The sequence below is a fragment of the Trichoderma harzianum genome, assembly GCF_003025095.1.
Source record: "Trichoderma harzianum CBS 226.95 unplaced genomic scaffold M431scaffold_5, whole genome shotgun sequence".
In the NCBI taxonomy this organism is placed as follows: domain Eukaryota; kingdom Fungi; phylum Ascomycota; class Sordariomycetes; order Hypocreales; family Hypocreaceae; genus Trichoderma; species Trichoderma harzianum.
This window is the reverse complement of record NW_020209253.1, coordinates 2,317,722-2,341,190: the sequence shown is the minus strand read 5'-3', so window position 1 is coordinate 2,341,190 and position 23,469 is coordinate 2,317,722. Positions and strand designations below refer to the sequence as shown.

Genomic DNA, 23,469 nt, shown 5'->3' with positions numbered 1-23,469 from the left:
TGCCGGAGTACCCCGGCGAATCAGATCTCATGTATCTGAGTGAGGCTGACACGAACTATGAGATTCGAAAAATGGGCATAGTCTGTATAGAACGTCGAGACCGTAGTCGCAGAAGCTTGATTTTGCAAGCGGCTACTAGGGGAGGGCCGAAGACAAAATGAATGGAAGAAAGAATCATATCGTTACAAAGAAAGTGATATGTGAAAATATTATTATTTTACTAATGTGCTAGATCAAAGCATATTTGACAACAGAAATCCAATAGCCCACTCAATAAGAGAGTTCACAACGCGCATGAGTGAGCACCTGGTACCAGATATAGTAACAGCGCAGTAAAACAAATTACTTTTGCTACTAAGGATGCTTTTTGCGAAACGTGATGATGGTGCTGCTCCGAGGCACGATGCTCGACCTCCAGGACATGGATCTTGGTGCTTCAGGCTCAAGTATCTTGCACTCCCAGTCTTCCAAGATGCGGATCAAGATGAGCTTGGTCACTAGCGAGGCATAGAATCGGCCGGGACTGTTTTTGCAGATCATTTTCCATTAGTACAATACAACGCCTCAGCCGCTCTCTTTGAGCAGATCATGCTTGACTCACCAAGCCGCATTGCCAAGTCCCCAAATTGGCCAATCAAGAGTGGCATCGGTAAATTTGGACTCTTTCTGTCTAGGTATCTCCGTAGACTGCTTATGCTGCTGGTGTTGGGCGTTGTCATGCGCGAATCTGAAGCCGTCAAACGTCTGCGGGTCTCCGTACCGCGAGCTGTCTTGCATTATAGCTCGCTGGGGGATACATGCCCAATCGCCCTTGTTGAGGGATGAGCCATCTTGGAAGGTATACGGGACGAGAGCGTTGCGCCGGCACGTAACTAAGGCTACCGTAAGTCAGTGTTCTTAAACATAGGCGTCGTCTTATAATAGTAATGCAGCTAACTCACTGGCATCGAAATTGCTGTTGCGAACCGATTCCTTGATGAAGCTGTCAAGCAGCGGCAGTCTTTCAACATCTCTTGGAGAATCTTCCGCATGAAAGCAGTCTCGAATCTCTATAGCCAATGGCTCAACGTACTCGGGATGTAGACATAGATCTTGAATTGCATATGTCGATGTCTGATCAACAATGTTAGCATACTACAACGATATGGCATAAGAGGCGGACGTATTTCATACCATGGCCAATTGATGGACTGATCCAAACCAAACCGCCATAATTTCGCCCACCATTTTTGCAGGCGTCCAGGGGTCTTTGCGAGGCGAGTTGTTAATCAACCACTGCATACAATCCATCTAGGCTGTGTCAGCTATACATATAGAGTCATGTATGAATTAGCTTGGCAATTTGTCGACGCACAGGTGTAGCCTCATTGGACCGAAGTCCTTTAACTGCAAATCGCTGCTCTATAATTGGCACCAGATAGCGGTAGATTGTTGTCGCGGCTTTGTGTCGATTGGTGGCGATGGATGCTACCAGTGGCCGCATGAATTCCGGAGTGATACGCAAAAACTCAGCCGCAAAGGCCACGTCTTGAGGGAAATCCAAGGCCGCTGTGGTAAATTCTGTGTTTTGGGCTATTTTCATGCAGCAATCGTTAGTTTATAGCTACTTTTTCAAAGGATATTGAGAAGAAATGAGAGTCGTACAGAGTTCTTCACCGAAGAAGACGAAGCAGTTGACTCTGGTAACGAGTGTCTTCATCAGTGGGAAAATTTTCGCATAAGCAAACCCTATCGAAATTATGTTAGAAAGATCACCCAGTGCAATTGAAACACGTCAGGATACAGTTGGCTTCAATACCGTCTGGTTGCACGTCTCTCAGTCCACTCAACAGAGCATTCTTCACTATAACCTCTAGATGGGGTTGGAATTTCGGGAGGTGAGAAGTAAGAAGGCTTCGAAGGGCACGGACATATCCCGTTCCCTCAATTCCATGATGATCTTGCACCTCAAAACCACACATTGTGTACTTAGGTTGCAGAATCTGCCTCTTCGTTAGATGTGCAGGCTGCTGGGTGTGTATTTTGGCATCATATACCTCTTTAGCTACAGCATGTAGCGATAAATGCTGGGATGGCGCATTTATGAGCTCCTTGATAAGACTGGTGGACGTGATGAAAAGATGGTCATTAGATGGAGTGGAAACCTTGAAAGGCTTTCCTTGGGCCTATCCGATGTCAGATTCGCTGGTAAATGTTTGCATATGTCCTCTTGCAGGCCTCTTACTCGATTATATGCACGATCGATGAGCTCGGGTCCTGAGAAGAGATACAAAACGCCGTGAATACGTCGGACCAAGAATGAAGTTGCCTATATTTCCATGATTCAGTAAAGTCAGCAACCCGAATCACAGAATCTCCCAAACTGACCGTTCTGATCTGGCGAAACTGAGACACAAGCAAGACTGCAACTAAAAATGTGACTCCAAGTAGCTTCTCTTTGTATATCACGGGGGCTGCCAGCTTGAATGTAAGAATAACGGTATCTATAATGACAGACATTTTGTAGCTTCGATCTTTTGGCGGAGCTCAGGAATATGATATGGGGGTAAGAACTTGTAGAAGGAGAAAACATAACACAGATGGATCGAGTTCAGTCACGGCTTCAATTGGAAGCCCTCTATTTAAGATGACTGAGACTCTTTATACTATAATGCGACCTACCGGGCGCACATTTCCAAAGTCAAACCTTGGTATGCAGCCATTCTTCACATCTCTATGAGCAAACCCGTTTTTCAGCACTACAAGGAGCTTCTACTTCACATTCACATGCGTACAAAGCCCCTATTAGGGGACAGTTCGCTTCACTACCCTGTTCCCATCCCACAGCCCTGTTACTGATATGCGAAGTAAAGAGACAGGCATTACAATCCGTTCAGCCCCAACTGATAGATCAGTTCAGATGAAACTAGCCGACCTATGCTCGCATCCCAGTTTATAAATCGGTGTTATTGTAGGCCACACGATGTATAGGTTCTGCACATGCTTTATACGTACACTGCCTATTACGATACTATGCGCTTCAACAGTTGTTATATATTCTCACAAGTCGCCCACTCTCCTCATCTATCGTCTTCCATATACCTACTCAAAGCCTATCTCTTTCCCCCACAGAGCACGTACCCCTCAAGCACGGTCCAAGTTCATCGGCTGATGTTGTGACACCGGTAATTGTACCCCTGGAACTCTCAGAAAGAGGCTGCATAAGTGCCGGCTGCGTACGGCGCCGTTAGGCTCATACACCGTCAGATCGTAGACGGCCAAGGAAATTGGAGGCGCAGCTCCTTAGTACGCCTATACCTCATTATCCAATCATCCCTTTATGATTTGCGGCTGAGAGAAGGGACTGACGGGCAAGGATCCTAGTCGTGAGTCTTGGGAGAATGCCCAACAAAAGGTAAAAGGGATATCTGTTACAAACCCGCTAGGGTATCTTGCTGGCATGATGAATGACTATTTAATCAGTATAAAAGTTCCTGGATAAGGTTATCTGCCAAATGATCAGCCCTATAGTCTCCCACTCTCTTCTTCTTAGTCTAACAAGGATGGAGAAAAAGTATAATATCGGTTCTCAGTGCTATAAGAATAACTTCAATTCCTGCAAAAACAAGATGAGATAATGAAAAGAGATAACATCTTCCTCGAGTGAATCCGGGAGGTTTCGTCCGAGGCAGGGGTTATGAACCTTGCTATTGGCCAGCCCTGTCTGTTTGCTCGGGCACAGCCGAGCGGCTGAGATGACATCCGGCCCCTGTTCAACAAACAACAAACACCACTAACCGGGTAGCTGGGTCAATCACAGGGCTGTTGCCTGATATAAATGCCTATAGTTTGGAAATTAGAGGATGATAGTGGCCTTGGGGCGTTCTGTCACCAAGGAGCCGGTTGCTTCTGATGGTGGCCCGGCCCGAGCTCCCGGGCCGTGAATTTGAATTCCTTATAGGCCAGATTTTGGAAAGGATTCTAACCCTGCTATCATTATGGCGGACTAGAGTGAGATTTTGCCTGACATCCTAGGGAGAAAAGTATACGGGGATATATACCAGGCTTCTTGTACATGTCTTGGCATATGGTACCCTGACAATCCGACTGAGAATATGTAATCATATAAGTATGCATACATGCCTAGCGATATATCGCAAGCATCATCATATATCTGATGAATATCAGGTCTGCTGCAGCCCACACAAGTGTTCCCCTTCTCTCATCTATTCTAAGCGACAGTTTCCTCCTCTTCCTGTTACTGCGTGTTTTTCTCATGCCCCAATCCATCATGTTACTCATGATACTAGCTTGGCAGGTGATATTGGCCTTCGATGCTCTGGTGGAGAACTCTCGGGACAATTTATTCCTAGTTGTAAGCGGCATCGCGTTAATGTCTGGATGGCTCGTTTGGAGACTTTGGAGATTCACTGTCTGTCCTCAAATATACCCGGACGATCCGCAAGAATTGCCGTATTGCATTCCTAGTAAGTTAATCAAAAGCATCAACTACCACTGCTTCTTTCTTCACGTTCATTCTGTCATCTCCTCTGTGTTCTTCGAAAGGAACACATTTGCTAATACTCTTCTTAGTTTTGGGTAAGCTGCGCAAAATAATAACTAGGGGCAGACTCCAAAAACTGTTGACACAATTCATATTTAGGTCATGCACCGGCGTTCTTCAACAACTCCAATACCCTGTTAACTAAAGCTAGGTAAGAAATTATAATTCACATCATTTCTACCACACATCGAGCTAAGCACTACCTCTCTCAAAGGGCCTATTTCGGCAACACCAACGAGCCGTTTGCATTGACCATTGCCGGGTCGAAGATATATGTCATCACAAAGCCCAAAGACGTCGCCAGCGCGTACCGAAATACAGAGACCCTATCTTTTAATGAGTTTGTCCAGGCTTTGATGCGCGCTTGGGGGAACACTGAGTCCTGCATCCAGGCAATGTACACACCACTGCCAAAGGACAAAGGAGGCTTTGCAAACCCCCAAGGAAAGCCATTGGCGACGTTGGCGAGGCAAATACATATTCACCAGCTGTTTCCTGGAGATGGACTAGATTTCCTCGAGAATTCTTTCCTAGAGTGGTTTGATGTGCGCATGAATATTAGAAAGCTCCATGCTGTCTGTCCCTATGCCCTCAAGTCGACTGACGTCGACATTGTGCTCCCTCTCATGGAGTGGTGTTCCGATTTCTTCACTCGTGCTGGGCAGAGAGCATATTTCGGAGACGAGCTTGACCAAATCGATGTTACGCTTGCCAAAGAATTCGTCATTTATGACGAGCTGAGTTGGCAAGTTCTCTACCAATTTCCCGATTTCCTCACTAGAGAGATGAAGCGATCCAAAGACGTCATTCAGCGCGCGTTGAAGAAGTACATTCAACTGGCTCAAAGCCAGAGATCTGGCGAGGCTTGGTTTACTAAGGTCATGGAGAACGAGATGCGGGCTTTGGATATCAGTGAGGATGACATTGCAACCATGTTCATGGCTATATACTGGGCGTACGTCTGCTATCCAACTTTCTTTTCTATTCCCCTCTGTAACAATTCCACCTAAATCTCACTTCAGGACTAACATACATCATAGAATCAATACGAGTACGCGTAAAGCCGCCTTTTGGTTGCTCACGTACATCCTCCACGCTCCCTCGCTCATCGAAGTGATCCGCGAGGAGACAAAAGCTGCTTTCAACGACGACGGCAACATCAATCTCGAGCATTTGCACAATCAATGCCCTCAACTCAACGCCATGTGGAACGAAACCATCCGCATGTCCTCCTACGCAGCCTCCGTACGCTTCATCACCAAAGACACCATCATCGGAGGCAAAGTCTTGCGCAAAGGCAACAGGCTCATGATACCGTTCCGCCAGCTGCACTTTGACCGGGGCGTCTTTGGCGAGACGGCGGACTCGTTTGATCACGAGCGTTTCCTGAAGAAGGCGACTTTGACGCAAAGCAACAACTGGAAACCCTTTGGAGGCGGAAATACAATGTGTCCCGGAAGACATATGGCGAAGAGATCCGTCTTGTTGTTTGTTGCCATGCTGCTTCATAGGTTTGATGTCGAGATGGATGGCTATCAGCCTATTCCAGCGGCAGAAGAGGGCAAGCCAGTACTTGGCATCATGTCGATCAAGGGCACAGATGATCTGAGAGTGAGACTGACGACGAGAAAGGCAAAGGCATAAGATACAAAGTCATGTTGAATGATTTTAAAATGCCTTATCGATCATTTGGTGGAATTGGACAGGAGAGAAGCTTTGGTGAGAGAACAATGTAGCTAGATGAAGTAGATGTGAATTTGCTGGTTACGTGTATAGATAATAGGGCGTGTGAGTGAGATATGCATGAGCTGCTGTTACACCGCGTGTTCACATGTCAAGAAGTGCATTACTAGTAGAACTACTAACTCAATCCCAATCTACTCTGTATAAAATACATTGAGCGATTGATTCTGCATCAACATGAATATGCTGTTATCAGTTCTCGTCTGTGCTGCGATTTCTAATACCATGCACCAACTCGTATTCCCCAACCACCTTGATGGTACGTAAACAAATGAGACTGGTGCATCAATCCTTGTCCCGCCGCAAACGCATGTCATCATCGCTCCTCTCACCGTCGGACTTCCTGACTTGGCCATCTCTACACTTTCCAACCCAAACAGAGACTATCATCATCTCATCAATCGAGTCAAAAACAATGGACGGCGCTGCACGTAAAAATCGAGACCCTCTGGAGTCCATGGACGCCCATGAGAGCCACGACGAAACCACCCGCCAATTCTTCTCCCACACAAGCGCCAAGCGTGTCAACACCGACGCCGCCATCGCAAAGGCCCTACGTCAACAATATCCCAATCTCTCCGTCTCCATCGCCCCGGCAGACTCATGCAATCTGCTCGCCTACGCATCAGGCGGCCACGCCTCATTCACGCCCGTCGGCAGCGACGACGACTCCCACGTCCCGTCCTCGCTGTCGTGGAAAATCTACGTCCCGCCCTCGAGGCGCATGAACGGCGACCTCGGCGTCATTGCAAAGAACGTCTTGTTTGAAAAGTACCTGTTCCAATGGAAGGACAAGGACTTCATCGTGTACCTCGTCAGCGGCCGCGACGGAAGCGGCGCCTATCCCACACTCACAAACTTCTTTGTGCTCTCCACGCGCGAGGAGCTGGCCGAGCAGCTGATTCTCGCCGCTGGGCGGTGGACCAGCGAGCTGCACGAGGAGATTTGGGTGTTTGACGGCGGCTACTGGTCCAAGAGCGCGGAGCTGTACCAGAGCGCGATGAAGTCGTCGTGGGAGAATGTCATTCTGGATGAGGACATGAAGAAGGCTCTCATCGAGGACCACATGTCCTTCTTCCGATCGAGGGCCACGTATGCAAGGCTCAAGGTGCCGTGGAAGCGAGGCATCATTTATTACGGCCCGCCTGGAAACGGCAAGACGATTTCTATCAAGGCTACGATGAATATGCTTTACCATCTTAAGCAACCCGTGACGACCTTGTATGTGAGGTCTCTGAAGTCGGTATGTTGTCACCCCGGGTACTTGTCCCGTTAAGAATGGTCGAATCGCTTTTCACATGGAGATCTGGCTGACGAGAGTATTTGTAACACAGTTCTCTGGACCAGAGAGAAGCATCGCCATGGTCTTCGCAAAGGCGAGAGAGTTTGCACCCTGCTACCTCGTCTTCGAAGACCTCGACACCATTGTCACCGACGACGTTCGGAGCTATTTCCTAAACGAAGTAGACGGTCTAAAGAGCAATGACGGTATCTTCATGATCGGAAGCACCAATCATCTCGAACGGTTAGATCCAGGCATTTCCGTAAGTCGCCCTTAAAACGCCGCAGCATCATTTCATCATATCTAACGCTTCGTTTTTAGAAACGCCCTTCGCGCTTTGACAGGAAATACCTCTTCCCAGACCCAGATTTCGACCAACGCGTCGCCTACTGCCAATTCTGGCAGAAGAAGCTCGCCGACAACAAATCCATTAGCTTCCCTGACAAGCTCTGCACCGCCATTGCGGAAATCACAAACGATTTTAGCTTCGCATACATGCAAGAGGCCTTTGTGGCCGCGCTGCTTGCAATTGCGCGCAATGAGCAGCCCGGCGATGGCGAGGATGACGACACGGAGGACGAAGCCATGGTTATGACGATGGATTTGGCGGACAACGAGTGGGTCAAGGTGCTGGATCGGCCGGTGGAGGAGAGTCCGGAGCTGGATGAGCTGGCGCTTTGGGTCGAAATTAAGAAGCAGGTTGCCATTCTACGCGAGGGGATGGAGGAGAAGACTGCATGAGCCTGCTTCTGGGCGTCTGCAAATGGCCGGGCCAAGAAGGAAATCATGACGGAACAGAATGTTAATATCGTGTTATGTATCAAGCGAGTCGCAATAAGTCAAAAGAGAGATATAATCCTACTTTCTTCTTTATTCAATTTGCCCTAGTATACAACAACCAATAGCTAAAGGCGTGAGAGTACATGTAAAATGATCATAACTAATAAGTACATAGAATCATAAGTCTTGCTGCTCCTCAGGTATCCAATATGAATCAGCGAATAAACCAAAAACGAAAGATGAGCCAATGAATTGATGTCTGGTACTACACCCCTCATTTAAACCCGGTACCAAGACAGACAAGCAGAGGTGAATGTAAAATAGCCCTTAATGGGGGATATCCAATAGAAAGCAATGCCATACGGGTATTAGCAGGAACATAGCTCAATGCAAATAGCAGTCCATCTTCATCAAGTTTGAAACCTGCTTATCGATTAGCGCAATTAATCTCGGCTTCAGGAGTAATGATGGTCCTCACATTTCGGGGGAATTCGTTATTTCCTCGAATGTCTGCAAAATATCGAATCCCATGGCCACCAGGGGCTCAAACGCATCATCGACAACCTGCATCGTATTAATATTCAAAGGAAGTAAGTCAAGGAGAATCAAGGAAAACGTACCCAGCTTAAAACCGACTTGGTTGCTTTGTGGCCCTTGTTCTGTCGAAGGCCCATCAAAGCAAGGCCCTGCAGCACCAAAGTCGAAAGAGGAGCCGGAGGAACAATTGGGGCCAGGAGACCGCCAATGTCTTGACCGAGAGAAACCAATGGGGGAACATATCTGGCGAGGGGGCTGTTTGGCCTGCAAATGATGATGGTTCCTAGCAGATTTCCTCCTGCATCCTTGGCTCGCACAATGCCACATGCCTTGCTCTCTTCCAATGCGGTTCGGTAGAGTTCGAGAACTTCAGGGTTTGCGTGGGTTCGTACATGATGCATCACCGTGTCCCCGCTTTCAACGCCATAGATCAGGTCAAAGCTAATGTTGGCTCGCTGGATGCTTTGCGAAAGTCCCTCGGGAGCATACCACGCACTCAAATCTTGAATAACCATGTTTGTGAGTCTTCGTGGGAACTGAGTGTCCCACCCACTGTTGCTGAACCATTCTTTTGTCGTCGTCACTTCGATATCAAGAGGGATTCCAAGGAATAGCGCAGGGAAGCTTGATCCTAGCTGTACTTTCTTGATGCCTCTCTGCTGTGTTAAGCTCCTCAGTGCTCGGCGATGAAGAGATCGTCCAATCGACAGATTCCGTTTGGTTGGGTCCACAATGAGGGCTCCAAGGATGCCGACATTTTGGATGAAATATGTAGCAACGAAGCCGTAAAGGGCCTGTGTGCTACTGTTTCGCACCACGAAATGGGTCTCTATTATGTTCGGGTTGTCAAGGACAAAGGTATCTGAGGTAGTGGTCTGCAGGTACCGGAAATCCTGGTCGCTAGCCCTGTGCACCGCCCGAATGAGGTCGTTCAGGCCTTTTCGATCCCGATTGCTATCAAACTCTTCCACCAGCCAATGCTGTCGAGACTTGAGAACTTTCTTGCTCTTTCGAAGGGTTCCCGGCATGGTGCCAACCGGGTTGCTGTCTCCGATCAGGGCTCGGACGAGGGCAGCCATGGCATTCTCCGTAAAGTCGTATGTGCAAATGTAAGTACCTATGGATTTGTCCATGGCGAAGTCGTATGGAGAGCTCACGGCAACGACAATGAGCTGCTTCTTTTGCCCTCTGCTACGAAGCATAGAGCACATCATGTCAACATGTTTGGTAAATCCGGCCTGATAGAGATTTCGGTTTGCATCTGCCGTGAAAATGATGATGCAAGATGCCCTGTTGATAAGGTTTTCATGAACTACAGAATAGAGTTAGTGAATGCCTTGGAAATCTTTCCTGCCACCAGCATATTTCTTACCTGGCCTGACTCCGTTGGCTGTGTAGCTTGTGTGTAGAAGCTTTTCATTGCGATATCTTGCAAGCGTTTTGCCAAATTCTCGAAAGACTCCTTCTCCGCTCATGATGGCGCTTCTTTCTCGGATTTGATGACTCCATCTATCGTGCATAGTGTGGATCATAGATGCATCGTTCTTTGACTCGAGCAAGCTCTTAGTCAAAGAGGAGGCCGGCAGTGGCTTGACCAAGGGGGTCAGCAAGAGGAGCTCCTCACCGGGATGCATTGAGAGAGAAAGGGGCAGCAGCTTCTCCTTATCTCGTACAATGGTGATGGAATCATCATAAGCTCGCCGAGATAAGGCAAGATGAGAGGGACGAATCTGTGAGAGTAGATTTATGCCGGGAGGGTTTAGTGCCTTTGCCCAGGAAGTGCAGGTCGACTTTAGATGAAAAATTCTTCTCAGGGAGGTAAAGATCCTCTCCTTTGTAATGATGCCGTTCTCGTAACCCAGCTTGAGGCCTTTGATAGCTTCCAACTGAACGTCGTAGGCTCGGCAGAGCAGCACGATATCGCATCCTGCCTCCACAGCCATGACAACGCCGTTCTGGACTCCAAGATCTTGGCTTAGTGCCTCCATTTCAAGGCATTCTGAGATGGCAACGCCTTTAAATCCAAGTTCGTTTCGGAGAAGGTCGTCGACAACCTGATCAGACAGACAAGCATGGCTGACATTCATGGAAGGGTTGGAGATGCCACATCCGCCAATGAACATGCCGTCGAGCTTCCCAGAGGAGATGGCGTTTCGAAAGGGCACCAAAGCGCTAAGGCTCAGCTCTTCTAGTGTTTGAGTAATGATGGGTACGTCAAGATTGGAGCCAAGAAAGTCGAGATTTCCATAGGATGGGAAGTGTTTTCCACAAGAGGCCACGCCAGCGTCACGAATTCCACTCAAAGCTGCCAGTCCATACTGAGATACTTCTTGGGGGTCATCACCCGAGGCTCGCACTCCAATAACTTGATAGCGCGCATTGTTAAGAACGTCCAAGACCGGGCCCAGCATGAGGTTAACACCACAAGCCGCGATTTCGGTGGCGGTTGCCTTGTTGACTTCATAGGACAACTCAAGGCTGCCAGTGGCTGCAATGGCCATGGCGCTGGGGAACTGGCAGACATAATCCTCGTCAAACAGACTGTTGACGCCGCCATTTTCTTGATCTACGGCAATGAGAAGCGGCTGTGGGTGACCGGAATTCTTGGCAATCATCTGAAGCTCTTGAACGAGCATTGCAGTGTGATGCGCCGCTAATTGGCCAGTTAGCAAGATGCCCGGATCCACCACAAGAGGTCTATGTAAGTGCGCGAGTAGGAATACGAGTAGGCATATTAAGAATACCAGGCGCATGGAACACATGAGGACAATGTGCTGTTGAAGGAAAGGGAATCACGCACATTTCAGGTTCTTGGCCGTCAAAATGATGGAGCCGAGATGGTGATCCTCAATGAGGCTTCTGATTTGGGGTGTAACTTGGGTGCCATCCCAGCCCATGAGCAGCATCTGCCCTATCGCCCTATATCAAGTAAACCATGTCAATCATAGTCATTGCGGCTAGCAAGCCAGTCACATGTAGAGGCTTCCAAGCAGCCAAAAGAGACAGCTACAACAGCAGCATCACTGAAGCCGATGGAAAGGATAGAAGGACAGCCGCAAAAGATCAACAGCAGTGCCACGTACCAATCAAGATTCTGCCATAGCGGATCCAGCTCAAACTTGTCGGCAGAAGAGCCGCTGATGGAGTTGGCCATTGTGGATGAGACGCGAGCCTGTCATCAAAATCACCTCCAGGACATGGCAAGCGAAGCACCGGCGGCGCTGGTGGGCGCAAGGCGAGTCGAGTCGAGTTCGAGTCGAGGAAGCTCAACTGGAGAGAGTCTCACGACAAGTGACGGCCCGGGAGTGGGCTTGTCTGGCTATCCTCGTACGGGGATCACACAACACGCAAAGGGCATTCGCTACGTCTCAGCTGAAAGGCCCATGTCTCGAGCATCGCTCATGACATGAGGCCGCCGCGGTTGGAAATCCGGCTTAATGTCGGCTAATCAGGAGATAAACTCGGCGGGGGGCGCCTCACGGGATTCGGAAGTTCAAGGCTCTAGACTGGACTATCAAGATTAGTCGTCGGTAGGCTAAACGGCTGTCTGCAGTCTTGGGAACACAGTGGCAACATAGGTAGTGGCGTTACCAAGTTCGACGGTAGTACAAGACAAGCCAAAGTGTTGAGCTGATGCCCTTAACTGTCCTCAATGAAGATTTCACTACATGTACTACAGGTAACTAAGCCTTGGCGGCTCGGCGGAGTCGCTCTCCATCAACGGTGCTCCGATTCCAGCGGCCGATTCCAGTTCCAGCGGCTCCTCCAGGATTGGCTTCAGCGCGTGTTCCCCAAAGTGGGCTGCTGCCGCATCGTACAAGTACTCGTCTGGTACATTCGCATGTACCGCAGTATCGCATCGTGCCCTTTGCCTTTAGCGCATTGCAAGTCAACGTTACATGCCAGCCCAGGCTTTTGATCGCCACCCGCACTGCGTTTGTGCCCGTTTCAGCAGCCACTGTAAGTTGGGCCACCTCAGGTAGCAGCGGAACTGGGTACATGTGCATACAACGGCATCTCGTTATAGTGCTAGCATCTGCAATAATTCGCCGTGGCCAAAACGGATGTTGACGACGTTAGTTATGCACGATAAATGAAGAAAATGGACTCGAGCTTTTTACAAGGACAATGTAAATGACCAAGTCTTTTTTTTGAATCCAGAATCTAAAGATTTAAAAAAAAAAAATTGAAGGCATTCAGCCTGTAATAAGCGGCCTTCGGGAGAAAGGCAAAAGAGACAAGTAGAAACCAAATAGCTCTCAACCCATTCCATTTCCTAGCACCACGCCCTATCAAAGCGCTACTCACTATGAGACAATCCAGTCCATCTCTTTTTCTGCACGTCAGAGCCCAAGTACAGCCCATGTACTCCCATAACTCACCAGATCTTTGCGTGCAACAGCTCTTGGACCCCCCGTCCAGACTCCAGCCGGGCAAGCTCCACCGCGAAGGCACATGGCACCGTGACTTCAACGGATAGGCGAGGATTTTTTTTTTCTCTCAGTCTGCTGCTTGCTCCATAACCTAGGCGCTTGCTACCATCGGACGCTAATCGGCGTTCAGGTTTCGAACTCTATGCAGTTACTCGGCCGGATCAAGGGAGTGAGACCAAGGCGTGAGGCGTGAGGCGTGTGGTTCTCAACTGGTGTGTGGTGTTTGTAAATGCCGTATATACATGTACCGGCCTTGCTCTCGGGCGTTGAAGCTGCTTCCTGTTCTGCTATGGAGCCAGTATCAAACGGTGCCGGGACAAGCAGCCCGAGTCTTTCTTCTCCCAGAGCGCTCTTTCTTGAATCTTTGTTTCCACCACATCCTCCGTGAAGCCCGAGAAAACATCTCTAGCATCAGAAGATCCTATAAAAGACAAAAAAGACTTATACAAAAGAATCCTTTGCTCACAAAGGGGAGCGCCGGAGCAACAACATGCCCATAGCACTGTCCCCTCCCTTCCGGCCAAGAAATGGCTTGACCAAGTTCACCAACTGCCGCCTCCTGCGCGGCGATAAGCTGGTCGAGGAGGATCTCTGGGTCAGCTCGCTGTCCGGCAAGGTTGTCAACAGCCAGGCTGCCTTTTTCGACGATCTCGTCCTCCCCGACCAGACCATCGACCTCGGCGGCCGCATCATCTCACCTGGCATGATCGATGTGCAGCTCAACGGCGCGTTTGGATTCAACTTCTCGACGCTGCTCGATGACATGTCACAGTATGGCAAAAAGGTCAAGGAGGTGCAGAAGTTGCTGGTGCAGACGGGCGTCACATCGTACAATCCCACCATCACCAGCCAGAGGCCAGAACTATACCAGAAGGTGGGTCACCATGCATATATTTCTGTGTTCTATAATTATGTTCATTCTCATTTTCATTTGTGGTGGGGGGGGATTGCCTCGACCTCATGTTATTTATTAGCTTACGCATGAACTGACTCTGGTGGCATTTTCATGTAGGCTCTTCCGTTCCTAGGACCGTCAGGGCACTTGCAGGAGGCCGAAGATGGGGCCGAGTCGCTCGGCGCTCACTGCGAGGGGCCGTTCCTCAGCCCGACCAAGAATGGCGTGCACAACGTCGACGTGTTGATAGAGGCGCAGACGTACGAGGATCTCGAGGCGTGCTACGGCAAGCACAATCTCACGCCTCGCGCCGAGGGCGACAAGATCCCCATCAAGTACATCACGGCGGCGCCGGAGCGCGGCCAGATGATGAAGCTGATTCCGGAGCTCACGGCAAAGGGCATCATCTACTCGGTGGGACACTCCGAGGCGACCTACGAAGAGGCGTCCAAGGCCGTGGGCCAGGGCGCGACAATGATTACGCACCTGTTCAACGCCATGCGTCCTCTGCATCACCGAAACCCAGGCATCTTCGGCGTCCTGGGCATCGCCGAGAGCCTGCCGCGGCCGTACTTTGGCATCATCGCCGACGGCATCCACTTACACCCAACCACCATCAAGATTGCCTTCAACTCACATCCCGACGGATTCATTCTCGTCACCGACGCCATGCACCTTGTCGGACTGCCTGACGGCGCATACCCGTGGACCAACGGTGACACGACGTGCAATATCGTCAAGGTGGGATCCAAGCTGCTCCTGGAGAATTCCGACACCATTGCCGGCAGGTAAGCTCACTCTTATTTTCTTTTGCCACTTCTTCGCCCCCAGCTGTTATCGCAGCACGTACACCGCAGGATATGCTAACATTAGAATCAACCCCCCCAGTTCCATCACCCTCCTCGAATGCGTCAACAACTTCCTGCAGTGGACAGGCACCGGAATTCCACACGCGCTCAAGGCTGTGACGGCGACCCCCGCTGCGATGCTGGGCTTACAAGGGGTCAAAGGATCGCTTGACGCTGGTGCTGACGCTGACTTGGTCATCTTTTCAGAGGCGAAAACGCCCGGCCAGCCCAGCACTCTGGTATTGGACGAGGTATGGAAGTTTGGCACCAGAGTTCACCGCGTCATCCACAATTTGTAGAGGGAAAAGTAAGGTCAATTGATGGAATACTAATTTTGTCAATCCATTGACCGGATTGGCGCCGACGGAAGACTGATGAATGAATGAACGAGTCAATGCATCTGACAGCTGCAGGAATTTAACACACAACAATAAGCATAACACCAAAACCAAAACCAAAAGGGACAAAGTTTTTTCTTTTATAACTTCTATAGATTGGGGGCTGTTTTTCTTGGAAATTGCAGGGCGTCATTAGCAAATCCGTGTTAGGCAAAGAACATTAAAATATCCTTGATATGAGTAAACATAAATGAGAAGATCTGGGGGCGAGAGTCTGAGCTGCGATTGGAGATTGGAGCATACAATTGGAGCACCGCTGTGTGCAAACTTAAGGAGGAGGCCCGTTCGGGTGCTCGTGCCTGGGAATGGACACGTCTGGTATTACTCGTCGGGTTTTCAAACCATGATACGATGTGCACAGCTTTTCCGTGCCAAGTGAGCTTGAATTTCCGAGCCGACCCTCCGTCAGCTTTCTGCTTCAATGCCGCCGGATAGATCCTTGCTGCTTGTCTCTGACAGCTCTGGAAATTGCAAATTGCACGTGCGATCCTGTGACGCTGCACGTTCGAGGCTCATGACCGCTTGGCGGCATTTGTGGAGGAGGCGAGTGTTTCTGTTAGCAAACAAACCGCACAAAGTACATCCGGGCCAAGCATCAATAGCATCGGGCACCTCCTCTTTGGCAGGGCCTGCCCATGGGGGAAATGGCGCCAGACGATGGATGATACCGGACATGGAGTGACTGAGGCGAGTGCCGACCAACCGTAGGTTCTGGCTAGTGCGCGTCCCGTCTTTGCAACCGACCCCGGACTTTTTGATGAGAAGAGCTGAGCGGATTCCAGGAGTCGAAGTGGCAAGGCATGGGTACATGTACTTTAGGCGTCGGGGGGGTTGGAGGGCACATGTCGCACGTTCGAGAGTCGAGTTTCGGTGAGGAGATTGAGGTTTACAAAATCAAGTTGACGGTGACAAACAGATATGGAATAGGAGGAGATAGAATGCACGTGGGTTCAATTATTAAAGAGATAGATATCAATTTGATAGCACCTTAGCTTCAAGATAGCTGGAAGTGCCTATCTGCTTTGACAGCGACAATCAGACGGCAGGCAAAGATAGCAGTGGATACGGCACAGCTCTGAGCCAGAGATAGCTGCGCTGATCGAGAGATAACAAGCGGAACGGCAGCGTCAAATCACGCAGCAGCGATAGGGCTGATACTGATGCTCTTGATCGGAACGTTCCAGCCAGAAACTGGCCATCAGGAACCGCCATGGTCCCCACGATGCTCCCAGCAGTTCGACGCAATGCAATCACTTCCAGATGGATGTCACCAAGAGCAACCTCGAGATGGGACACAAGACAACCTCCTCACTTGTCCCTGCAGTGCGACCGGCTCTAGTGGCCTTTGGGGCATCTCATAGCGGGCAGCCCCGCTGAACCATGGCGCTGCACGCGTTTTACCCCAAAGTCCCCGGCTTCTCACTTGGCTCTAGAGCGTCCTTCGGAGGGTCTCGAGACGCCAGCCCGCGTGCAGCTCCACGCTCCACTGCCCAGGGCCGGCCCAATGGCGATGGACGGTTGTCAAAGAGTCTGGCCGCGGGCATTTTGAATTTTCATTTGAATGCCTGCACGCGAGCGAGAGCCAGAGCCTGGAGCCAAAGCCAAAGCCGACCACCCCCCCAGCCCAGCGCGGTACAAGTGCGGGTTACCTTGTACTGTACGGTACTGTCCTGTAGTGGTTGCGCCTCAGCGCCTCCAGCGGACGCAAGGCTCTGGGACCCCCCCGAAGCAACGTCCGGTTCGGTCCTATCGCTGCTGTCCCGTGCCTGGAAACTCCATCGTCTCCCCATCTTCATTTGCACTGCTTCTCCAGAACCTGCTGCGAACCGGCGTCATCATCGCTGCTGCGAACCGGAAAACCCTTGACCTCGGCCTTTGCTCGCCTTTCTTCTCCTCGCACCCTCTTCCTCTTTCTCCGTGCCGTTTGTCTTTGTCTCCGTCTCGCTACCCTCCCAGCGGCTCTGCGACTCGATGCGTAGGTGCTAGGCTGGATGATGCCATGGCTGCCTTCAACTCCATGCCGGCCATGCCTGCTGCCCCTACGGCGCCCAACGATGCGATGGGGATGAATCACGGTCCGCCTCCGCCTATGGGCATGGATTCCTTTGATCCCGAACTTAACTTTCACGAATCTCTACTGTATGTTGAACCCTTTGAGCTGTCCTTTTCCTTGGGCGTAGCCGGGAACCGCTCTACAAGCCGTTCTCACCTAAGCCCATTTCCCCCCTCCCCCTTGAATTTTGCCACTGACTCTCAGCAACGCATGTAGCGACGGCAGCGCGCTGGCACCTCTACCGTTTACGCCTTCGTACGAGTTCGACAACTTCGTCACCACCTTTGAAGATCCCTTTTCTTATTCGTCTCGCCCGTTCGAGCCCATCACCAACCAGGATGCCGCGAATGACGAGGCATCTCCCCAGGAGCTGGACAACAAGCTCCTGGGCTTCTCTGACCCGATCATGCATGCGACCATAGTGGATGAGGCGGGAGCGTTTGCCGATCTAAACATGACGGCGGAGCTATACGGCATGTTCTTCGTTGCCGAGGATGTGTTTGGCGGGGAGAATACAGGCCGTCCGCTAGAGTTGACGTGCTATCGTCGGAACCTGTGGCAGTGCTCAGGGCAAATTACCTTGCCTCGAGCCGTGAACAACGTCATAGATGAACAGGGACGCCAGACAGCCATTACGGAGCTATATGCGTCCATCACGGGCTTGGAATCGATTGAGGGGAAAGCCGCTGAAATCATCACAATACCGTGGAAAGGCGCAAATCCCCAATTAGAAGAGGCCAAGATCGCGTCTGCTCCTCCCAATTTGACTCTTGACCTAAGCATTGGCCGCGAGATTGATGCCAACAGAGTCTCTCTGCCCGTCTCCTGGAAGAGACTGCAGTTCAAGCACGCCACCGCTAACAACGGCCGGCGGAAGGGATTGCAGCAGCATTATGTAGTCCAGATCAATTTGCTGGGCAAGACGAAGTCGGGAGAGATTATCAAAATCGCCGAGGTTCAATCCGGCCCGGTCATTGTTCGAGGGCGAAGCCCGCGGAACTTTGACAGTAGAAAGGACGTGCACCTCACCAGTGATAAGAAGCTAGAGAGGAGAAACACAAACAGCACGGACAATCCCACTCCCAAGGCGGAGAGAGACAATTTGCTGGCTTCCCTGCCAAGATACCCATCTGTAAGTGGCAGTTCCCATCAGCACCCCCCTGGCCTTGGTTGGAGGTGTGCTGTTCATACATGGGGTTCTATTTTCAGCATCAGGATGCTAACATGACATGCCCAGTCGAATGGAAATGAATGGACTACTCCCCAGGCTGCACCACAGCCCAGCCAGAGTCCGCACCCAGCGAAGCGCATGGCTCTATCCCCTACAGTCTCGCTTCCACCTGTCCCGGCATGGACGACAGAAAATCCTACGGGCAAAGGCCCTCCACCGAACCATCGAAATTCCTTCTCACGGCCGCCCAATCCCACGGTCCCCATCACCCTTTCACTATCAGAGGACGAAAAGAGCCCCAACAGATCAAGTGCTGAGCTGCAGAGCCCACAGCTATCCAAAGCCTACCCAGCGAACGGCCAAAATGCCAGCAACAGCCCGGCTGAGGAAGCAGATCCTCTCTACGAATACTTTCCCCTTAGTGTTGATGACTGGTAAGAGGAGACAACTACAAACATAGCCGTTGTACGGTATTGGTATCGGGAGACTAACTCTGCAACTGTAGGATGCCACCAGTCGATGCTGTATATAGGCCGCACATAGTCCACCACACCATTGCGCCGCCAGAATTCAAGGCTCAGCAGATAGGCCGAAAGGTCAAGCGCTACTTCACCGCCGATTAGAGATCGATGCCCGGCGTCATATTTGCACTCGCCAGAAAGCAGTGCTACCATTTACGGCGAATTTTGCAACGGGGACATGTTTTTAACGAAATCACGAAGGCTCCATCCGACGGGATCGCAGCATTTCATTGTATCATAGTGCGGAATCTTTCTTCCTACCTTGTCGTTGGGGAGCCCGTGTATTCAAGGGATTTTTTTTGTTTTTCAAAGTCGCGGGCTATTTTTCATTATGCGACGACATGACTGGGACACAGCAGGGATATATATACCCAGGGGCTCTTTCTGGTTCTTGTGTTTTTTGTTTCTTTCGTTTTTTTATCCCCGTTGGTATTTTTCTTTTATTCGAATCGTGGGGGCATGGATAGTATGAGTGCAAGGGCGAAGAGAAAAAAAATGTAAATCATTCGTCAAACATTACGGTGTCGATTTCTTGGTGGTCCATAAAAGAGAAATGCTGTGCCTGTTTGTTATATCTGGGCCGTTGTGTCAGTCCGTCTCGTCTCAAGAGTTTCTTGTAACCGCTTTTTGAAGATTTGGCGTGTTCAATTCCACACGTAATCATCAGAGGGGATTGATATCGCCTTGGTGAACTGCCCAAAGATGAATTTTGCGTGATACTCGATCACATATTTCCGAATATGTAGGTAGGCAGCCCTTAAGCATGAGGAAATAGGAAGAAGTGGTATAACAAAGAGAGCTCCGAACAAGGACCTCGGGAGGCTTTAGATCAAGTGACAACGATTTTTCTCGATCACACCATCAACGCAGCAATCACACCAGGAGTGAAGTGAAAAGAGCAAGATTCAAGCAAGGAGAAAAAAAAAGGAAAATACGAAAATAAAAACATGAATCGCGTACAAGCACGCTCACATGCGATGAAACGTAGCCGTCGATCCAATTTTTTTTCTCTTGCTCTTGATTCCCATGACCAGGACCCCTAAAGGTTCCCGCTTTTAGCTGGGCAGCATCTCGGACGTGCATTGCATCGGACACTTTTTTTATTTTTTATCCCGTGGTATTTTTTTTTTCCCTTTCAGGTGATAGTATGAATTCGAAATCGGGAGATGGTATGGCATGATGTACTCGTAGGCGAATTGGTTCGATGGCAGCGTAGCACTCGTTTGGGCTTCAATCTATGTTTGTTTTTGTCTCGGCCGATATACGGCACAGCGAGCATGATGTGCCTTGTATCGTTGTATTGCAGATGATGCTTACATTACCTTCGTGGGCGCGTTCCCGGCTCGTTGGATGCTACTCTGTCAGGGCACTTAGTTGCAATTGTCAGATGCTAGAGTCGTATCGACAGATTTTTCAAGGTTCATCTCCAGTGAGAGTGTGAGAGACAATAAGAAAACTCTGTTTTCTGGAGTTTGTTCAAGTTGCAGTTGTATTAAGTCGCCAAATAGTATGATCATCATCTCGCTTCGGATAGACGGCAAGCATGGGCAGAGTATCCACATTTCGCATCATACGTGTGCCAGTTTCGGTCCGGTTATGTACGAGTACATGTACTGTATGCTGAGCCTCAAAACACAAATCCTATTAGCTATGAGAAACAGAAAATAGGGCATTTGATGAAGATTAAACGAAGGGGACGGGATGAGAGAGGAATGGGCAAGTAACGTAGCAGTTCTTATGAGACATCACTCGGAGGAGACTGGTCCAGACTTTTGATGCAAAAAAGAGAAGACAGATCCAGGGTAAATCACGACATTTGGATATTCATTGGAGTGACGACTGATGGAACCCCTTCTCGGACTGTAAAGAAGAGAAAGACCAAGGCTCCGAGAAGAAAGAGGAAAGGCAACGATCCATAGGTAGGCAAACGAAACCATGTTGCTTTTCCTCTACCAAATCCACGTTACGCATGTAGTATTGCAAGAAACCCACGTGGATCAAAGAAGCTCTGCAATACTATCCCCACGATGCAAAATGAAACAAGAAGAAACCAAATCTGAAAAACGCAACAGCATACAAAACAATCTTAAAACCTACTCGTACCAGCAATCACCACCCACGCCTCAAATCACATCCATCCCTCCCCACGCATCCCGAATAAGACAAAGCCTCCCCAATCGTCCCCCCACGCATCATTCCCAGCAAAACAGCGTAAAATGGGGGTCCCCAAGCACACATCCCCATCCCATCGCCAGCTCTCCCTCTTTCACCGACAGTAGTCCCATCGGCCACCACAAAAATAAGCTTGTATTAACTCATCCCTCCCTCCCCCAAACTTTCGGGAACCCCCTGCCTTGTCCCCCCAAATAACGAACAGCAAATCGGAATCTCAAGCGTGGCCTGGACGGAAGAAGAAAAAAAAGAGGATACCAAGGGGTGGGGGGGGGGGGGGGCGGGAATGTCATCTTTTCCCAGCGATGGGAAATCGGCTTCAGCTAGTTTTGGGACTATTGATGATGGGAGGGGGGGTGCCTGGTAGTAGTTTGGATTTGGCCTAAACGGGGCACTTTGATTGCCTTTTAACCGCTGTCTTCTTTTTTGGTTATCAAACGACGACGACGGACTTGATTTAAATTGATAAAAAGTACCTTGGAAGTACCATTGGATTGAGTAGACGATCATGTATGACGTGCATGTCTTAGCTGTCAGACTTGATGCTGGGTATGCGTGCGTGATGCGTGCCACCCTAGAGAGCAATGACGATAATTGTCTTAACACGTCTTAACACACACTTACAGAAGAAAAGTACAAGGTAACATGATGGAAGGACAATACGTTGACAGACAGCCAACTGGCAATGCCTGATAAGTCTTTTGATGTTTTCATCTTTTTGCTAACCCTTTTTTGTATTTCTGTGTTGTGGTATATATATACATCATTCCAAGGCTCCTATTCAAAAACCCAAAAAGCGTCCAAGATCCTACGTGTGAATAACGAGAGAATAATAAAGCGAGAGCCAACCAATTCTAAAACTCCATGATTTCGTGTTCCTTTTTTGCCGTCTAAGCAGTAATGGCATTCTGCTGAACAGCCTGCTGCTCAGGGTTAGGGGTCAGCCTGTCGGTGAGGTGGGGCTCAGGGATGCGGGAGGCCATGCGGTCCGGGACCAGGTCCGGCGACACGGAGCGGATGGGGTACTCAGTGGCCGGAGTGGCCCGGAGAAGACGAGAGGTGGTAGGCTGAGGAGCGTGGATGGTAGGGGAGGAGACTTCTTCCACCTTGGTCTGGGGGATGGGACCATTGCCAGTGCGGACCTTGGACGGCAGGATCTGCTCGAATCCGGCGTCCATGGCCACCTTTTCAATGCTCTTGAAGTACTATACAATCCTTGAGTCAGCCTATGTTTGTAGATGATATATGAGACAAGAGAGCTCCTTACCTTGACAGTCTTGACCTTGAGCTCGGCAGTGGCATCCTCATCAACCACAATCATGGGGTGAGGGTGAAGCTGCAAGCTGGACAGGGTCCACATGTGGTTAACACCCTCCTCAATGCACTTCTGCAGAGCAAGCGACTTGCGCTGGCCCAGGATGATGACGACAACCTCACGGGCCTCGAGGACGGTCTGGACACCGACAGTCAAGGCCATGCGGGGCACCTTGCTGATGTCGTTGTCAAAGAAGCGGGAGTTGGCCAGGATGGTGTCATAGGCAAGAGTCTTGACACGGGTACGGCTGGCCAAGCTGGAGCCGGGCTCGTTGAAGGCAATGTGGCCGTCCTCGCCAATACCAGCGAGGAACAGGTCGATGCCGCCAGCTCTCTTAATGGCATCCTCATAGGCGACGCACTCGGCTTCCAGGCTGGGTGCGTTGCCGTTGAGAATGTGCACGTTGGAGGGGTGGATGTTTACATGGGAGAAGAAGTTCTTCCACATAAAGGTGTGGTAAGACTCGGCGTGGTCGCGGGGGATGCCCACGTACTCATCCATGTTGAAGGTAATGACATTTTCAAATGAGACCTAGCATGATTTCATTCATTTAGCCACTTGGGGTTCAAGAAGCTTTAGATGCTTGCATTTTGCTTACCAGGCCGGCCTTGTACTTCTCAACCAAGATCTTGTACACGCCTAGAGGGCTGGAGCCAGTGGGCAGGCCGAGTACGAAGGGGTTCTCGGCAGTGGGGTGGAAGGTGTTGATACGGTCGATGATGTAGTTTGCGACATAGGCGCTGGCGCCGTTGGCATCGTCACGAATAATCAAACGCAT

General features: G+C 50.1%; 8 protein-coding genes across 8 annotated transcripts; 5 read left to right on the top strand and 3 right to left on the bottom strand.

Moving 5' to 3' along the window:
• Window positions 1-354: 354 nt before the first annotated feature.
• On the bottom strand, window positions 355-2,499 carry M431DRAFT_552903 (hypothetical protein; the record flags this gene model as incomplete). The annotated part of the gene is made up of 10 exons (XM_024921373.1): window positions 355-523; window positions 602-872; window positions 942-1,047; window positions 1,174-1,290; window positions 1,355-1,572; window positions 1,645-1,728; window positions 1,799-1,988; window positions 2,037-2,165; window positions 2,225-2,308; window positions 2,368-2,499. The coding sequence occupies 10 exons, from the start codon at window positions 2,497-2,499 to the stop codon at window positions 355-357; spliced, it is 1,500 nt and encodes a 499-aa protein (XP_024775752.1).
• Window positions 2,500-4,279: 1,780 nt separating this feature from the next.
• M431DRAFT_114691 (hypothetical protein) lies at window positions 4,280-6,187 on the top strand (the record flags this gene model as incomplete). The annotated part of the gene is made up of 4 exons (XM_024911911.1): window positions 4,280-4,466; window positions 4,643-4,694; window positions 4,758-5,498; window positions 5,584-6,187. The coding sequence occupies 4 exons, from the start codon at window positions 4,280-4,282 to the stop codon at window positions 6,185-6,187; spliced, it is 1,584 nt and encodes a 527-aa protein (XP_024775751.1).
• Window positions 6,188-6,701: 514 nt separating this feature from the next.
• M431DRAFT_83574 (hypothetical protein) lies at window positions 6,702-8,309 on the top strand (the record flags this gene model as incomplete). Its single annotated transcript, XM_024923324.1, has 3 exons — window positions 6,702-7,529; window positions 7,621-7,830; window positions 7,890-8,309. The coding sequence occupies 3 exons, from the start codon at window positions 6,702-6,704 to the stop codon at window positions 8,307-8,309; spliced, it is 1,458 nt and encodes a 485-aa protein (XP_024775750.1).
• Window positions 8,310-8,424: 115 nt separating this feature from the next.
• On the bottom strand, window positions 8,425-12,449 carry M431DRAFT_530514 (glycoside hydrolase family 3 protein). The gene is made up of 6 exons (XM_024920797.1): window positions 11,969-12,449; window positions 11,686-11,804; window positions 10,258-11,538; window positions 8,969-10,197; window positions 8,827-8,912; window positions 8,425-8,771 (listed from the first exon to the last, which is right to left on the bottom strand). The coding sequence occupies exons 1-6, from the start codon at window positions 12,037-12,039 to the stop codon at window positions 8,759-8,761; spliced, it is 2,799 nt and encodes a 932-aa protein (XP_024775749.1). The 5' UTR covers window positions 12,040-12,449; the 3' UTR covers window positions 8,425-8,758.
• Window positions 12,450-13,432: 983 nt separating this feature from the next.
• M431DRAFT_530513 (carbohydrate esterase family 9 protein) lies at window positions 13,433-15,360 on the top strand (the record flags this gene model as incomplete). The annotated part of the gene is made up of 3 exons (XM_024920796.1): window positions 13,433-14,192; window positions 14,331-15,001; window positions 15,045-15,360. The coding sequence occupies exons 1-3, from the start codon at window positions 13,809-13,811 to the stop codon at window positions 15,358-15,360; spliced, it is 1,371 nt and encodes a 456-aa protein (XP_024775748.1). The 5' UTR covers window positions 13,433-13,808.
• A 2,098-nt stretch (window positions 15,361-17,458) lies between these two features.
• M431DRAFT_4975 (hypothetical protein) lies at window positions 17,459-19,306 on the top strand (the record flags this gene model as incomplete). Its single annotated transcript, XM_024917606.1, has 4 exons — window positions 17,459-17,598; window positions 17,729-18,644; window positions 18,750-19,117; window positions 19,189-19,306. 4 exons carry the CDS (start codon window positions 17,459-17,461, stop codon window positions 19,304-19,306), a joined length of 1,542 nt encoding a protein of 513 aa, XP_024775747.1.
• A 1,742-nt stretch (window positions 19,307-21,048) lies between these two features.
• On the top strand, window positions 21,049-21,598 carry M431DRAFT_507731 (hypothetical protein). The gene has a single exon (XM_024919009.1). It carries the CDS (start codon window positions 21,239-21,241, stop codon window positions 21,572-21,574), a length of 336 nt encoding a protein of 111 aa, XP_024775746.1. The 5' UTR covers window positions 21,049-21,238; the 3' UTR covers window positions 21,575-21,598.
• Window positions 21,599-22,266: 668 nt separating this feature from the next.
• Window positions 22,267-23,469, bottom strand: M431DRAFT_84300 (hypothetical protein; the record flags this gene model as incomplete). The annotated part of the gene is made up of 3 exons (XM_024923418.1): window positions 22,267-22,581; window positions 22,644-23,222; window positions 23,290-23,469. The coding sequence occupies 3 exons, from the start codon at window positions 23,467-23,469 to the stop codon at window positions 22,267-22,269; spliced, it is 1,074 nt and encodes a 357-aa protein (XP_024775745.1).

Bases quoted from the DNA above. Each gene is read 5' to 3' on its own strand.
- M431DRAFT_530514 (XM_024920797.1), bottom strand. From the start codon at position 12,039: ATGGCCAACTCCATCAGCGGCTCTTCTGCCGACAAGTTTGAGCTGGAT. The intron at 10,198-10,257 runs GTAAGAAATATG...TCTATTCTGTAG, and splicing joins AGCCAACGGAGTCAGGCCAG to TTCATGAAAACCTTATCAAC. The intron at 8,913-8,968 runs GTACGTTTTCCT...AATACGATGCAG, and splicing joins CCAAGTCGGTTTTAAGCTGG to GTTGTCGATGATGCGTTTGA.
- M431DRAFT_507731 (XM_024919009.1), top strand. From the start codon at position 21,239: ATGAAACAAGAAGAAACCAAATCTGAAAAACGCAACAGCATACAAAAC.